This window comes from Camelus bactrianus, chromosome 14 (assembly GCF_048773025.1).
Source record: "Camelus bactrianus isolate YW-2024 breed Bactrian camel chromosome 14, ASM4877302v1, whole genome shotgun sequence".
Lineage (NCBI taxonomy): Eukaryota > Metazoa > Chordata > Mammalia > Artiodactyla > Camelidae > Camelus > Camelus bactrianus.
This window is the reverse complement of record NC_133552.1, coordinates 9,433,608-9,451,061: the sequence shown is the minus strand read 5'-3', so window position 1 is coordinate 9,451,061 and position 17,454 is coordinate 9,433,608. Positions and strand designations below refer to the sequence as shown.

At 30.8% G+C, this 17,454-nt stretch overlaps 1 protein-coding gene across 13 annotated transcripts in view; it reads right to left on the bottom strand.

The window, feature by feature from the left end:
• The window catches only part of NBEA (neurobeachin), a 536,549-nt gene that overhangs the window by 367,475 nt on the left and 151,620 nt on the right, over positions 1-17,454 (bottom strand). For all 13 annotated transcript variants that reach the window (XM_074378046.1, XM_074378047.1, XM_074378045.1 and 10 more), the window contains 4 exons: positions 17,014-17,167; positions 8,900-9,080; positions 7,045-7,175; positions 3,827-3,934 (listed from right to left, as the gene is read on the bottom strand). In XM_074378046.1, coding sequence (XP_074234147.1) covers positions 3,827-3,934; positions 7,045-7,175; positions 8,900-9,080; positions 17,014-17,167 — 574 coding nt within the window. The remainder of the gene's footprint in view (positions 1-3,826; positions 3,935-7,044; positions 7,176-8,899; positions 9,081-17,013; positions 17,168-17,454) is intronic.

Below are 17,454 nucleotides of genomic sequence, written 5' to 3'. Positions count from 1 at the left end.
GTTCCATTTTCTGTATGGAAGCAAAATATGACATTTAACTTTTATTAAAACTTGCTAGGTATGTATATATATATTATTGTTTAATAACTATCACTTAAGTCTAGATGCAGAACTCCAGAAATATATCCTGATAGGCTGAAATGTAACTTCAAAATATGAGAATGTTAAAATTTTGCTGAATGTGCCACAAAATTTTATTCTTTGTCCTCTTCACCCCTATTATCCATTACTTTCGTAACAACTGAGAATGAATGTTTATGAAATATGCAGATGGTACAACCTTGAAAAGAATAATTTAATGGCTGGATAAAAAAGTCAAGAGTTTCAAATGTTGTAACAAAAAATTAACAGAATAAAATTACAATGGGAATACACATACAATTCTAACATCACTATTTGAGCAGGAAACAATATGCGTAAAAAAAAAGAAAGATAAAAATGGGGATGCATAAAACATGAATTTTATACAAGTTCAGTATGAGCTAAAAGTGTGACATGGCATCTTAAGAAAAAGCTAATGCAATGTTTGACTATATAAACAGATAAAAAGAAGTAACGGTCCCAATATTCTGCACTGGAAACCTCTAAAACATTGCCAGTATTTGAGGATCCCAATTTCAAAAGCTTAGGGACAAATGGAGTTTTTCCAGGGGAGAACAGCAAAGTGTAAAAGGTCTGAAAAAGATGGGCCAAGTTAGGATAAAAAGAATAGTTTTTAAAAAGCAGGTTGCAGTCTAGTAAGGAAGATATTAAGTATGCTTTACAAAAATATAAAGAGCTGCATATAACCTTGAGAGCTCTATCCATAAAGCCTAGACAATCATCCTACAGGGAAAAACTGTTGAGAAGGCAAATTTAAATGATTTCTAACACTACTTCCAAATTAGACCGTTATCTAAGGAATCATACACAAATGGCTATTAAGCCTGTTTTCTAGGCTAGGTAAAATTGATGCTTCAAACCGAAACAGCAAGTAATTACTGTGGCCCACGGATAGCAGGCAAAAAGTAGCATGCTGGGAATAAGGAAAACAAACACACATTGACACCTAGTGTCTCCAAAACAGGCACTTTATAATTTTACATCATTTAAGCACAATGTGAACAAGATTCAAAATTTATATGCAGTTGTCAGAAAAGAAAGCAAATGAGAAATATTTACTGATGATTTATACTATGAAGCAGAATTAGTACAGCTAGTGGAGAAAATGACCAAAGTAGATTAATTTTGTTATGAAATATTATGAATTTAGTATTTCATATTCTGTGGGTAATAGACAGCTTTTCTATATACATATACATCACATATTATACACAGTATATTTTCCTTAGAAATCTAATTTTTGATCTTACTTGCTTTTGAAATTAAGACAACTAAAAATGACTATTGATTCATAAAAATTTCAAAAGTCAAGGAGAAATCTGAGTATATCTACAATTGACTATAAAGTATAGCAGTTGTAAATTATATTTGTTATATGAATTTCTGAATTTCAGAGATTATTTACAATGAAAAAAAGAAATGTGTCTTAGATTATGAAGTATGCTTTGAAAAAATCTACCTTGGGATTCTGACTTTCACACTAGCTGTGTCACCTCAATGTTTCTGAACCTTAACTTTCTCTTAACCTTTTACTGGAAGCTTAGGATAATATATATTGTGTCTCATACACAGTATAAACTCAGTGAACACAAGTTATGTTACCTTGATCATGTTTGGAAGGTACACCTGAAACACTACTTCCCTTCCTTCAGGGAGAAAGGTAATAAGCACCACTGCTTGATTATCCAACATAGATGTAAAACATGTATGAATATTAGAATAATTATCATAATCTACCTCAATAACCCAATGCAGAATTTACTAACAATTTAAATGCAACGTCACTCTTACCAAAAACCCCTTCTACATTAGGTCTGAGTGAGTCTCCTGGAGATGAAGACATGCTCCTTGTTTAAATCATCCTTCATTTAAAACAAAAAAACATTCTTTCCATAACACATTTTTTTCAGGATAAATAATTCCCATTTCTAAACGGTTAAACTGTTAGTAAGTAATTCTCTTCCACGTCCGGATTCAACTCCAGATTATGGAGAGTTTCTTTCTTACATCATGGTTTTTATGCTATTATGTCTTTAATCTCCTATTTTTAAAAATTCCTTTATTTTTTGCTAATTACAAAAACAGGTTTATTACAGAAAATTTGAAAATACAAAAAACTACCAAACAAAAACTGTTTACCTAGAGATAATAGCTGGTAACATTTTGGTGTATTTTTCCTAGACTTTTAAAAAAATAAATAAAGGTGCACATGTGCATGTACGTCCACTCAACATACAAATATAGCTTTTGTGTAATATAAATACTTTTGTATAGTGCTGCTTTCTTTTAAAATATATCATAAGCATTTTACATGTCACTAAGTTCTCCTCAAAATTATGATTTTAATAGCTACACGGTTTCTTGCTAAATGAATATACTATGATTTATTAAGCTCTATGTTGGATATTTATAATGTTGTCAATTTTCCTGTAGGCAGCTCTGATGAGCACATGAGGTTAAATAGCTTGAGTAGAACCACTGGTCATCAGCATCAATATTTCTAAGATTTTAACACACATTGATGAACAGCTATTCAGAAAGTGTATCCAGTTTATACTCCTACCAGTGATAAGTGATGGAGCATGTTTCAGTTCACTCTTGTAATAATAGGTATTATTATACAAAAATTTTTGTTTATTTAATAGTAAAAATATCTCACTGTTATATTAATTTGCATTTCTTTGACTACTGGCAATACTAGCTTTTAAATCATGTGTTTGTTACCTTGTTTTTCATATTTTATGTTCACTGCCTATTCTTCTGTTGGTATGTTTCTAAATTTCCTAGTGATTTATAAAAACTGTTATATATTTAAGAGAGTGACAATTTTTTCTATCCCATATACCATGCAGCATTATGCTGTTTTTAAATATATTTTAACCACTTTCTCAAGTATAAAGTACTCCATCCAATTTATTGTTAAATGTAAATTTAAATCTAACATGTAACATGTTACATGTAAAATGTAACATGTTAAATGTAAATTTAAAATGTAAAATATAAACTTCCTTCTACGTTTCATAAATCATCAATTAAAATAAGATAAACAGGATCCAAAATGGCTAGTAAATAGTAACCAGATTAAGGAGCACTGCCGATAATGAGTCTGCTGTGAAATGCTTTGTATGCTTCTACACAACTTGTGGAAAGGCCAATTTTATTTTTACTTACTATGAATAAGTGATCATATATTGGGAGGGTTCCATGAAACCATTTCTGTAAGCTTTCTTTTTCCTTAAGCTTTATTAAGCAACTTAACTCAAATTCCCGTTGATAAGTATATTTTTAAATGCAGATTCTTCTCTCAAAAGTAACTGCCCCTCAAAGTAATTGCCAATAACACCTTAATGAATTAATTCCTTCTATCCACAATACAAGGAACATCGATAACAATACATTCAGTATCTAGAGATGGAGCAAGGAATTCCAAAAGACAGGAGTAGCAGATTCAAGATAAAGTCAATTATAATTTGCAAAGTTATTCCATTTCTTAGTATACATACAAATGAAACAACATTGTCACATTATTAAAAAATTACATATCAATAAGTTTTCAGAGAAAGCTAAACGCAACCATTTTACAAACAGAAGTATTTTATAAACCTACAATCCCTGACACTAGGGCATTTAGTTTTAACATGCAGCTTTCTTCTAAATTTTAAATTATTTTACACAAATGTCAGTGGAAAGCTTTCTTCTGGAAAATCAGGCGGGCATAACTTACCACATCCCGAAAGACAACAGCACGAAGGCGATTGATATCCACATCCTGAAGAAGTCTATCGGGATCCTTAATCGGAGACAGGTTACCTGGAACATTCTCTAGGGGAGTCTTGAAAAAAGACAGAATTTTGAAAAAATAGTATACTGCAGAAACTTATATAGCAGTATACTTTCTAATCTCTTTAATTTAGGCATTAAGCTGGCCCGATTCTTCCCTTCCCCTCATCACTGAACACTCACTGACAGCCATGCTCTATTACCAAGCCTCTCCCGTTCCCCTCTACTCTTGTCCTGCTTTCGCTTCCTAGTGTTCTTCCCGTTCTTTATCAGCACAGCTACCACTATAGACTCAGAAAGGCTGGGAGACTGTGGCAGAAGATTGATCTTATACTCTGGGCTCAAATCTCCGCTATGTGACCTCAAGCTTGTAACTACATTTTTGTGAGCTTCACATTCTGTACCTCTAGTTAATAAATCTCTTTGAGTCATCGGGTTCATTTATCCATCATGCTTTTATAATGTATGAGATTATTATATTACATTATTACATGAGCTTTCATGTGTGTAAGCATTTCATGATCTACAAAAAGTTAGAAATGGTAACAAAAAAATTTAGTTGTAGCCTTAATATTAAAGCTGAAAGATATTAAAGATAATCACCTTAAAAATCCTTCCTATAGTTGAAGATACAAAAATCCACAAGTTTTAGGTAATATGTCACACAGCAAACTTGTGAGACAGAATTCTGAAACCCAACCTAGCATTTTTTCACTTACAAAATATGTTAAAAATTGTGTGGATTAAATTAGATGATATATGTAAAGTACCAAATACAATTCCTACACATAGAGTAATTTGTTACTCTAATTAAAAATAAGTAATAAGCCTCCTTCTATTTCTCTATAAGCCTCAATTATGCTACTTCACTCTTAAATTAAGACGTTTGATTCCTTTGCAGCACAGCATAGTGGAAAGAGTATGGTATTTGAAGGTTGATAGTTATTTGGCTTCCTTCACAATTCCAAAATTTACCAGCCATATGACCTTAGGTGAGATATTTAACCTCTCTGAATCTCAGCTATATCTAAATAATAGGCTAATTATCTTTATCACAGGATGATTAAAGAAAGAATACACTATTAATAGCATAGATGAAAAAATTTATATAATTTTAATTTATACACTATTTTACAGTTTATAAAGTATTTACATGTCCATAATCTGAGACTTTTTTATAGGAAAAGCTTATATCATTGCTCTTTTTTACAAAGTAGGAAAAATGAGGCCTGATGAAAATGTGTAGCTAATGCAAGTCCACACAGGTTAGTAATACACCAAAATTAACTATGAATTTACTTACTCAGTTGCCACACTAAAAATGCATAAAAACAGGGAGAAAACCCAACTAGGTTCACTGATTCTCTATTCTGAAAGGTGTTTTTGTACCAACTCAAAATTTCCCCTAGTATTTCTATATCCATCACTTATCCATTTTTCATTGCCAAAGTCTTGCTAGAGAGACACTGAATAGCTCAACAAAGTTACTATGAATTTCCCTCTCACTGAGCTTTTCTGTCCATTTTCTATAATCATCAGTGTGATGCTTGATTTGACAGACTTGAAAAACTCCCTATTGTCCACTGACAGAAACCTTTAAAATCTAAGTTCTCAAAAATACTAATTTATTCACTTCATGAGTATATATACGGAGTAGCTAACTCCTAGAGAGAGGAAGGGAATTAGTATTAATTGACTTTTCACTGCATTTCTGGAATTACTAAGTACTTCAACACATTATTGTGTTTTATTTAATTCATACAAATACCTTATAAATTAAGATATATACCCATTTTAAAGACTGGAAAACTAAGGCACAGGAGACTAAGGAATTGGTCTTGGGTCACAAAACCACAAAGTGGTAGAGCCAGGGTACAAAGTCAGAATTGTCTGATTCCAGACTTTGTGCTCTTTTGATAAAGTACCCATAGGGCCATACACGGTGTATATTTATAATTACAAATGTGTATAAGATATGGACATGTCCTCAAGTAACGTACGGTCTCCTATCCCTACACAAATAACATGAAACATTACTGCTGATGTGTTTATATTTAATTTTCTAAGCAACGGAGAACCTTGTCAGCAGTTAAATAATATATGGCCTAATTATTTCAGGAATGTTTCTCTAACAGTAATGAAAAAGTGAGGTTGCAATACAATTATACTAAATGTGTGGTTGTTTTGCTTGAAAACTGCAGAAGTTTGAAGCCACAGAACTTTTAATGAATTAAACTTTTACTTCATGTCTTCACTCATTGAGCAAAAAACCACTGTGTCGCTATCAAACATCTAATATAAATACAGCAAGTGATAAGAGGCCTACTGGATTTTAAGAAAATATCAAACAGAGGAACCTCCCCTAGCTTGGGGTGCCAGTGAAGCAATCAGAAAACGTTTCCCTCAGAGAGTTAAACTTAAGCTAAGGCCAAGAGTGGAACAGATGCAATGGAGTGAAAAATAAGGATGGACATTTCAAGAAAAGGGAAGCTATGCCAAAGTCTAAAGATTAAAAAAAAAATTCTTCTGATGAACTGCATGAAGTCTACAACTGCATGAAGACTAGAATGGTAAAAGCAAGGGTCAGGAGATCCAAGCTGTAGCTGAAGTTAAGCAAGGGTCAGTTATGTAGGACCTAAAAGTCCTGTAACTGCAACTCTGGAAGTGATGCAAATGGTCAGCTAAACATACAACAAAGAGAACTAACAGAATGAGAACCACTGAGGCATTCCAAGATACTGTAAACCATTCATTCATTTTACGAGCATTCAATACATTTTTGTTGAATATTATGGGACTTTTAACCCCCAAAGCATATCCATTTAAAAAGTACATTATTCACAAATTGAACTCTGTGAGAATATATGTAACTATTAAAAATAGTAATAATTAAAAACTCTTCAGTGCTATGAATATAATCCTTATAAGAACCCTACGAAGTAGAAATTACCAGTATCTTCATTTAGTAACCACAAACTACCAGTCTCAGAGAGGTTAAGTAATCTTGGTAACAATTCTGAAGAGGAGAAGCCAGAACTGGACTGTATAGCCATCCGATTATCAAGCCCTCACTCTTCCATGAAGTGATACCATGTCACTTTGTTTTCATAAACTTAAAAAAAAAATTATAAATTATACTGAACAGAGAAAATGTCTAATTACCTTGGAAGCTGCTGTGGCAGTCACACCTTGGGGAGCTTCTTGAGGTTTACTGCTTCCATGGGAAGGTTTGGTCCCCCTGTCTCTCTGTCTCTGCCGACATTCTAAACAGTTTCTCACAGCAACACAGCAAACTTTTTTAAAAAACAAAAACATTTTATTAATATAAACTATTGACTTTGACACGTTTTAAATTTTTTTTAATTTTATTAATATAAACTATTGACTTTGACATATTTAAAAAATTTTTTTCTTCCATTTTCTCCATCCCATTATTCTTCTTCAAATCAATCAGATTAATAAATGTTTTTTAATTATAAAATGCAGTAATGAAAAGTACATACAAAACATTCATGAAGTCAAAAAATAAAAACAAATTACCCGTAAACTACTAATCAGCTGAAGAAACAGAATTTTATGAGGGCCTCTGAAGTTCCCAGTATATCCTTTCTTACTCTATCCCCTTCAACCCTTCAAAATTCTGGAATTAATGGATCAATAAAAATTTTTAAAAACTTACTCACATTTGATAATTTTTTAAATAATAAGGATATTGTCCTTATTTGACTATCTTGGTGACCATATAGGGTACAACACTGCCAAGTCAGGCGATAATTGTCAAGTCTCACAAGTCTCAAAATCCACCTGTCTTCATGGTAAGAAAGCCTACGGCCTTTGTCAACAAGCATTCAGGAAGAACAAGCTTTTCATTCACTGACTTATTTTAAGAAGCAGTAAAGCATAGTAATAAACAGTACAAATTTTGGAATCAGGCCATCTGAGTTTGAATCCTGGCTATAAGTTGTGTGGTCTTGGGTCAGCCGTTTAAACTATCTGTGCCTCAGTTTCCTCATTAGAAAATGAGTATATACTGATTAACTGAATCAGTATATGAAAAATCCTTGGACAGTAAACAGCACATATCGATATATAATTGCTTCATTATTATTCACTTACAAAACTTGACTGTGGATGATAAAAACTAAATCTGCTAGGAATCATTACAACAAAAATGAAATCAGCAGTAAAGCCTTGGAATATATTCAGAAATAAAGGTTTAACCAAATAAATGCTGTTTTCAAGACACTGAGGCATTAAAAAAATATTTGTCTTTCTCACAAAGTTCAATCTGTCACCTATTGTTAAATAACAACAGAAATGCTTGTGATGGCCCGCTGTAAATTTTCCCACACCCCCTGGTTGACAGAGGGATCTCTTTGTGGTCAATCTCTCCCTTACAATGGATAGGAAATGGTTCCTCTCAGGAAAATACAAAAAAGCAAAACAACATAAAGAGCATGTTTCATTCCATTATTCTTAAAGCAAGTTCTTACTCCTTCCTTGGTTGAGAAACAACCTCTCCCCTGAAACTACAGACGTGTAGATTTTTACACAGTTTGTTAAATTATGGGTAAAAAGACAACGTATCAAGGATGTTGGCAGAGTCGATTTTATCCTTTAGCATTACATGCATAAAACTATGTCATTAGTTTCCTAATAAGCTTGTAGGCTCAGGACAGCTATCCTCTGTTTTAGTTTACCAAAAAAAGGATTCATAAATGGATTTACATTAAAATCACTTTAATGAAAAATGTTATAGTCCTACTGTGTTTGAAACAATTCAAAATATATTTGACTTTATTGCAAATTATAATCCATTAAAGATCAATCCCATAAAATCTCCAATGTGAAGATACTATGATTTTTCAGTTTAGGAATTCTGAAGAATTACAAGGTAATCTTTACATTACATAATCATCAAAGTATATCATTAATACTTTATGTATCACAGAGCATTAAAAAAAAAACAACCTGTAGGTTATTATTTAACATGTGGTGTTATTCTTAATAGACTTACCAAGCCTTAGGCACTGTCGCATTAAACCTCCAGAAGACATGTTTTTTTCAGCTTCAATCTCACTAAAATTTAGAGAGCTAGCAAATACAAGTACATCAACCATGGCCATCAATCGGCTGAGGAAAGTTACTGCTGTCTCAGCTGACATGCCTTGCGTCACTTCAATATTTTCCAATTCCGTCTTTAAGAAAGTAGAAAATTTAAGCCTTGTTTAAAATTTGGAAATAAAATACATGTATATACATACTTCAGATTAACAGTAGTTTAGTATATTTTGTAAACAAAGTAAGTTATAAATCATAAACTAATTCCACGTATCACAAGAGCTGGTTATCAAATTTAATCAGTTTACCCAGAAATTATCCTTAAATAAAAGAAACGTCTATTTTTAAAATCAATGTTATATTTAAACATCATTACTTATAGAAACTATGTTCCAAACCTAAGATCATTTCATAAAGATATTTAGAAATAATCACGTGCATGTATTTATACCAGTTTTGTTCTATTTTTTTAGTTAACAAAGACAAAAAAATTGATAATTCTTTCCTAAAATATCACTCTCATTTATAAAATGATATGAACTAATTTTTCTTTCCCATAAATGTATGATGAGTAACAGGAAAGATATATGGCACTTTCATTTGGCATCAAAATGAGACAACTGTCAGATTAGAATGTATGACAATTTCTTATCCATTTCAGAATGTGAAGCTACTAGGTATCCTGCATGTATGGTAAAAATTTAAGGTAAAAATACTCAAGAAGGTAATTAATTCCTCTTCTGATATTAATTTACAACCTATACAAGACACTCGCAATAAGAAAAATCAGTAGTGTTCTAGATTGGTGAAGCTGTACTTTCACTAAAATAAAGTCTATAGTAAAATATAATTTCCCGCTTTGAAAGGGAATCCACAAAGTATTCTGTCTCGTAAGATGTCCAGCTTTGTCTTTTATAAGCAATAGCAACATTTCTTATTTTACTTTTCATTGTGAACTATAGAACAGTTTAATTATTTTGGTTCATTGTGATTAGGCCTCATTTTCTCAGTGCCTCAAAAACAGAAAAGTAAGGAATGCCTTATAAATAAAAAATATCACTTTTTAAATTTTCTTAAAATGGGCACACTAGCCGTATTGATTAACCTTACTTCTGCATCAAATGATAAATTCAGCTATACAGTAAGCATATTTTATAGGCTACCTGCTCCTATTTAAGGTCTCATTTTGACATTATTTATACTCTTCATTCTACTTAAACATATTGCTATTCACATTAGCATGTGTCAGCAGGAACACTGAGTTAAAACACACACACACACACACACACACCTCAAACACTTCTTGTGTACAACGTGAATAAGAAAAATGATAGCTGACTCCACTGCAAGCACTATATAACTGAACTCAATTATAAGTGGAGTATAAAATGTAGTCTTTCTCCCTTCCGTGTAACATCAAAATAGTGTTACAATCATTCTCTCTAAGAGGAGCTTGAAAATAGACAAAAATTTGTTTTCAATTGATTTACATTATGCCAATTCGGTATCCACGGCCTAAAGAAATGATTCATTCATTACTTGGAGTTTAAAAAATAAAGATCCCTTATTTCCTAGTACTTCACTGATATGCAGCATCATTTCATAGCATGAATTAAAAATCTGTGACCACGACACACTAGTATATAATAAAAGTCAAAAAATTAGTTTTATATAAAGCCTTCTTTTAAACATGTTATCAATATAAGTGTGTTATAATGGGCTGGAAGTCCGGCCATTGCTGAGGTCTATCAAACATCCTGAAAAATTTTCAAAATACTAGAATTTTAGGATATCTATACATGCATTCTCACAGAAATTCTTCATTATTTTGAATTACTAAAATTATGAGAAATTTAACTCATTTTACTAATTAATGATCTTATTTTTAAGTCTTTTGGGGTCTACAAGGCCTAAGCTTCAAAGAATGTTTTCATTTTTAAATGAGTAAATTATAAACAGAAATTATAAACAGAGTTATTAGTCAACCATGTAATTTGCCAAATTGTTATTTTTGACTAAGCAAAATAAGAAAGCTTTTTATTTTAAAATTTTAACACAACCAGTAACCTAAAAGGGAGTTCTTATTAATTCTATGTAAAAGTAAATTATAAATATGAAGAAATGTTACATAAATATCATAACATAGGTTTAATGTAGATTAATAAAGATTACCCACTTATGATTATTATTAAATCTTAACATAATATTCCATCCAATTTTCTTTCATTGGAACCAGTTAGCACTTGATTGTACATATGACTGAAATACTGTTGTTTTCACTCTATTACAATAGTTTAGTCTAAAGATTACTGTGAATAATAAAAAATTAATTCATCAGTGCATTGAGAAAATAATCCTCCTACTGAGTCTTCTAAACATATCAAAGTATACTTAATGTTAAAGATGGTATGGAAACTCAAAGTATAACTAAGTCAAAAATTTCATAAATAAGCAAAAATAAAATTTAAAACTGAAAACCTGAAAATTACTTAAGCAATACTAACCTTAGAACCCTGGACATGCATTAGACAAAACAGACAACAGACCAAAAAAGTACAAGAAAAGGAAATTATTAAAATTAAATGAAAATACAATGTAAAATTGAAACACAAAATAATATACTAAAATTATATTTGATTATTTTATTAAAAGCAAAAATTCTCAGAAGAGATATTCATTTTATAAATTACATATGATTAAAATTAAATATCAAATAGACTTATATTTATTTTTTCATTACGGTAACTGCCCAAATAATATCTATGTAAACAGAGTTCATATACTAGAAATTATGCATATTCTACTTTACAAAATAAATATCTTTTCCTAGAAGATGACTAAGGAAACATTTCAATAAATAAAATAACAATGTCTCTGTAAAGGCCCTGAATCAGTACTGGTTTAAGCAGAAATGACTTAGGAAAATAAACTATACCAACCTACCGGAATTTTCATTAAGGAATCATGTCATTTTGTTTCTTAACATATTTGGAACCTTTTCTATAGACCAAAACCCCCAGGAGTTAATAACATAATAAAATATTTAAGTGATTCTAACTTAAAAACTGCTTTCCCTTGCTAGAAAAGAACTTATTGATACACTAAACAAGGTGGCATGTGAACAAAGATAATCGCATAGATATCACACTAAGTTTCAGAGTCTTATTAAGAATTATATTCAATATATTAAAAATTTGGATAGAATTAAGTTTCATAATAAAAGTCATCAACTGTTTCCATTCTCTGCTTTTTGACAATGTACGTGAGCATAAATTTCAAAATACACTATTTTCATGGTACATTGTATAGGAAAACATACAAAAGCATCCTGAGAATACTGAAGTATAATCAGTGTTACAAGATAAACAAACAAACAAAAAATACTAGTTTCTCCAAATCTATTAGCTACATATCCTGATAATGATAAGAAAATGCAAACTAAAATTAAGACCTTGTCATCATTTTTGACAGAAAAAGTTGTTCTTCTTTCTTATGATTATGAAACTATTAGGAAAGCCAGAAATATTAGTCTCTATTATTTGTCTATAACAGAGAAAATGAAAGCATATAGTACATGACACCAAATTATATTCTAAACATCCAGTGTTCTGGATGGTTGACCAAAATGGTCAACTTAAAATGATTATGCAATTTGTAGTTGATACGTGTTCTTTGCTTCTCTTTATTTTTTTCTCTAATTCCTTGCTTTCATTCATGACCAACTTGATCAATGTACAGAATATAAATGACAATTCAAGTGACTAGTCATAGAAACATTAACTTCAAAAACTCAACAAGAACAACAAAAATAATACTTCTTCCCCAAATCAAAGACTTGGTCAAACTACACACTGAAATCAGGTCTATTTTTCTTCCTGACTACTGAAGTTAAAACTATTTCTCTAATTTAGAGACTTGAAACTATTTTATTTTTGTAATTTATTTTCTATGCAATATAAGATTTTCAGTAATCTAGGTAAAACTGAAACTCCAAAAAATCCTACTCCTTCAACGAATTTTAAGTTCGAGGTGTCATTATAATACAAACACTGTATATCTATATTCTTTTTTCCGTAAGGTTTCCATTGAAATATTTCCTTACAAGTAAGATTAAGCAGCTCAAAATTTCTCACATAACACTGCAACAGCAATACACAAATGTTACCCTTAGCACAGATTACTGTATTCATATAAGGTCCAAGGGCAGAAAACAGACCACTACTATGCCAATCCCATGGAGATAGCAGATAAAAAGATCACACCACTTTAGACTTTTGCCATCAAAATGGATCACCTATAATAACTAAATTTGTCTCAACTATCCTATTTTAAATTTCAGAATTCTGAATGGGACAGGCTTGTTGCATAAATAGGAACATTATTCTATCATGATACAAATCTGAATAAAAGGTTCCAAAAGGAAGTGAAGGAGGGAAACACTCAGTAAAAGCCTTCTCCATCCAGTGGTATTACTTAACTTAATTTTCCCAAACTCTCTGATGGGTAAGTAAAAGTAACACCATTAAAATGAAGAAACTGAGGTTGAGGTCACATCTAGTAAGTAGTAGAACCCAGGCTAAAATATAGATTTACCTCATGATAAAACCTATATGCCTCCATTAAATCATAACTTCAGAAAAGTCGTGTCTAGGACTCGCTGATTATTGGAAAATAATTTTGTTTTTGATGAAAAGGAGTATACTGTCTGAGATCCACACTTATATTGAGAAATTGGAAAGACATTTTCATGGGTTGAATTTTTAATAGAGAATTATAAAGAACATTTAACATTCTACTTACCCTTTCAAAATTAAGTACAATTTCAATGTTAGATGTATCAAAGCTAAAAAAATTTAGTATGGCTGCATGTGAAAATGTTACACACCTTCTAATAAAACATAGTGACCACAACAATCAGTAAAATTGTTTTAAAAAAGTAAACTACAGTAAATGATCATTAAGTCAAATGCAAGCTCTTGATTAACAGGAAATAATAAATATATCTTAAGCTCTAAATACTGAATTTTCAATGGTCAGCAATAAGTTATAAAGTTTCATACCAAAATAAAATTTAGTTTAAAACTAAAACTATACTGCGACATTTGTATTTTATGCGAAAATGGTACTGTAAGTCAGTGGTCAGCAAACTAGGACCCACGTGCCAAAGATAAATGAAGTTTCACTGACACACCCACACCTGCTCCTCTACGTGATGGTGTATTGCTGCTTTTGCAAAACTAGCAGATTTGAGTAGTTAGGACAGAACATATAGCCCACAAAACTGAAAATATTTACTATATGATCCATATACAGAATAAGTTTGCCATCCACTGCAATACCATTATTACTCTTACTTATTTGTCAAATACATATCTGTATATAATGTATAAATATTTTGAAAAACTTCACACACCTAAACAAAATTACAGATCACTCAAAGGTTAGTTGCAAATGTTTGTATCTCTCATTACATATCTAGGATTGACATTCTAAAGGCATCTACATGACAGTGTTTCCCTTTGATAATCTGTATGCTGTCAATGTTTCCTTTTTCACTCATTCTATATAAAATTCTCTTTTGACTTTTTATATTTTAAATCTAAGTCAAAAAGTTCTCTATCTTCCATTTTAATGTCTTTTTTTACTCAACTTCCCCCTTCCTAATTATTTCCCTCTACTACATTACAGTTTTTAGCAAGAATATTATACAACCAAGTAATAGAAAACATGACTCAACAGTCGGCACCAACCATGTTTTCTACCAGAATGAAATGGGAGAAAAGGGTCTCTTTGTTTCTTTTAGGGAAGCAATTTATCAAAGAACATAAAATAAGCTATGTTGCACAATGAAGCATCAGTACAATTAGTTAATGGACCAAAATAACAGATTCTAGAGACAGAGACAATGAAGAAAAGTTTCTACAATTGAATGAATTCACAAGTCTGTTGAGAACAGTCTAAAAAATAAGTAAAACAGTTTCAAATTCCACTACAGTGGTTTTAGAACTGCACAGGTGTTAATTTTGGAAGTTAAACCTCAAAATGTCATTATCTTCATTAGGAGATAAAAAATAAGTAAATTTAGGTAGCAATATAGTATTTAAACCATAATGTTTATTGATAGGTTATTAGATTAATTTAGTATTTATCTTGATAGAGAGCTTTTAGTTTAAAACTTTGGAATACTATTTAGTAATGTGAATATTTCAAATCTAGACACATTTTAATGTCTACTGCTAATTTTATATAAAGATCATTTTTGTTCTACAGAAAATCTTAAAGCAATACTATATTTTAAAGAAAATTTCAGTATAACCTTTAAAAATTTCCTGACAACAAATTATAATTTATAAGATATGAAAGAAAATTTAAACAATGAAGAAAAATGCCAGGATGAAACATTGATTAATTTTGTTTTTGATGTATAAAAGAGAGGGAAAAAACCCCTCTTCCTGCCCAAGTATTAGAATGCATTCTTTATATATATTTTATTATTAAAGTATAGTCAGTTTACAATGTTGTGTGATAGAATGTATTTTCTTAAATTATACACAATTCTCAATTTACCAGAATTTGATACATGTCATGAGAGGAAATCAGAGATTAAAGAGAAGGGATGGTATGTTAACCTTGCAGGCTATCTGCACTCTTCACACACCATTAACTATTTTTCTTCCCGCTTCCACTTCCTCGGTCAGTTACTAATTCCATTTAGTCCGTAAAGAACTGTTCTGGGGCTCTCCCTCCTGAACTAGCCTTCTTGCCTTTGGAGACTCTTTAATAAATATTCGGATGATATAGAAGTATGTATGCCTGTGAAGGGGAGGTGTATTGAGGATACATTCTTTTGATGCTAATATTTAAGTTTCAATGCTGCTTTGGGGATGGTGGCATTGACAACGGGACAGTGAGAAAAAGAGTCAAGTAGGAAAAGCTTGTTAATGATGAAATAAAGCCAGAGATCAATTTGGAAGGACTGTCTCATCAAGTAAACATCTTAACAAAACAGTAAGTTTCTCTCTGGAAAAAGGATACATATGGGCTAACGGATAAGTTTCCAACATGACAGCAAGAACACAGTTAATATGGGAAGCCAGGTTCCATGTTCTTTCCCAGCTGAGCAATTAGTGGAGTGTGTTCTGTTTTATTTTTTAGTATGAACCAGAGATATTTTTAAATGACTCTTGAAATATAGTTATTCTTATTTAACTATTACACTTTAACTGACATATAAATAACATTAAATGCCTTTTAAACATATATATTAAAATACTTTAATGTCTTATATGTAGACAAGTCTATATTTTTAAAAAATGTATGTTGACTCAATAAATCAAATCAGATGAAAATGCTATAAGATGCCATATGACTAACAAAAGTTTGTGAGGTTTTTAAGGATTATGAAATTTTTCTAATGCAGAAAAAATGTTATTTATACTTAGCGGAAGTACCTAAGTTTTAAATAAGAAACACTCTAAGAACTCATTTGATACCCTTTTTGAGGCAAATTAATGGCTTCAAGATTAAATCTCAGAGAACAGAAACATACAACTCCTATATATAATTTAAAATAATATTAAGTTTAAAAATATTTCAAGTAGTTCATATCAGACTGCATATCTAATTATACCTTTTTCTAAATTTAGATTCAGGACTGTGATTATTCTACAACAACCATGTACTTTAGAACTTAAAGATCTACAGAACTAGGATTTTGACGGTTTATTACAATGTATATTTGGAGAGATAAACAATATATAGAAAATAAAGCTAAATCCTTTATGGTCACAGCTCTTCTGAGAAGTATTTTTATAAACACACATAGCTGGAACCCAACACTGACAATTAAAAGAGATAAGAATATATATATATACACACACACATATATATATCTGAATATATATATATAAGATAAGAATATATATATATATACAATTTTAAATTATATGGTTTAAAAGTTTCCTTAGGTGAACAAGTGTTAAAATTCATGTTTACAAAACGTACCACCACTGACCTGCTCTAGAGATGTAATTATAAAACATAACCACTAGATGGAAGCAAAGTACTTACAGTTGGTGATGTAGCAGCTGAGAGCAAAGGTAAAATTCCTCCACAAGCAATGATGATGTTGTCTACCATTTGGGAAATGAGGTGAATGGTGTTATGTACAAAAATAATGTTTTCATTGCTATTGACAAAATCCATTACAGACTTTGTGGAATGGCTAAAATAGCAGAAAAACAAAACACAAATTAACATTTCTTTGGTTTAAAAAAAAGAAGTTAAGGCTACATTTTATAAAGATATTTTTCAAGTAAAAAATAAGAGCTAGGCAAATTTAAAATAGAGCTATTAGAAGAGAAAATAATTTACCATTAAGATATCATATTACTAAAAACAGCATTCATCTCTGCATGGATTTTTTGTGTATGTACCCAAGTACATTAACTCATTGCTTTGTTTCACTTAAAAAACTCAGTGTATTAACTAGATTCAAAGACATATGACTAG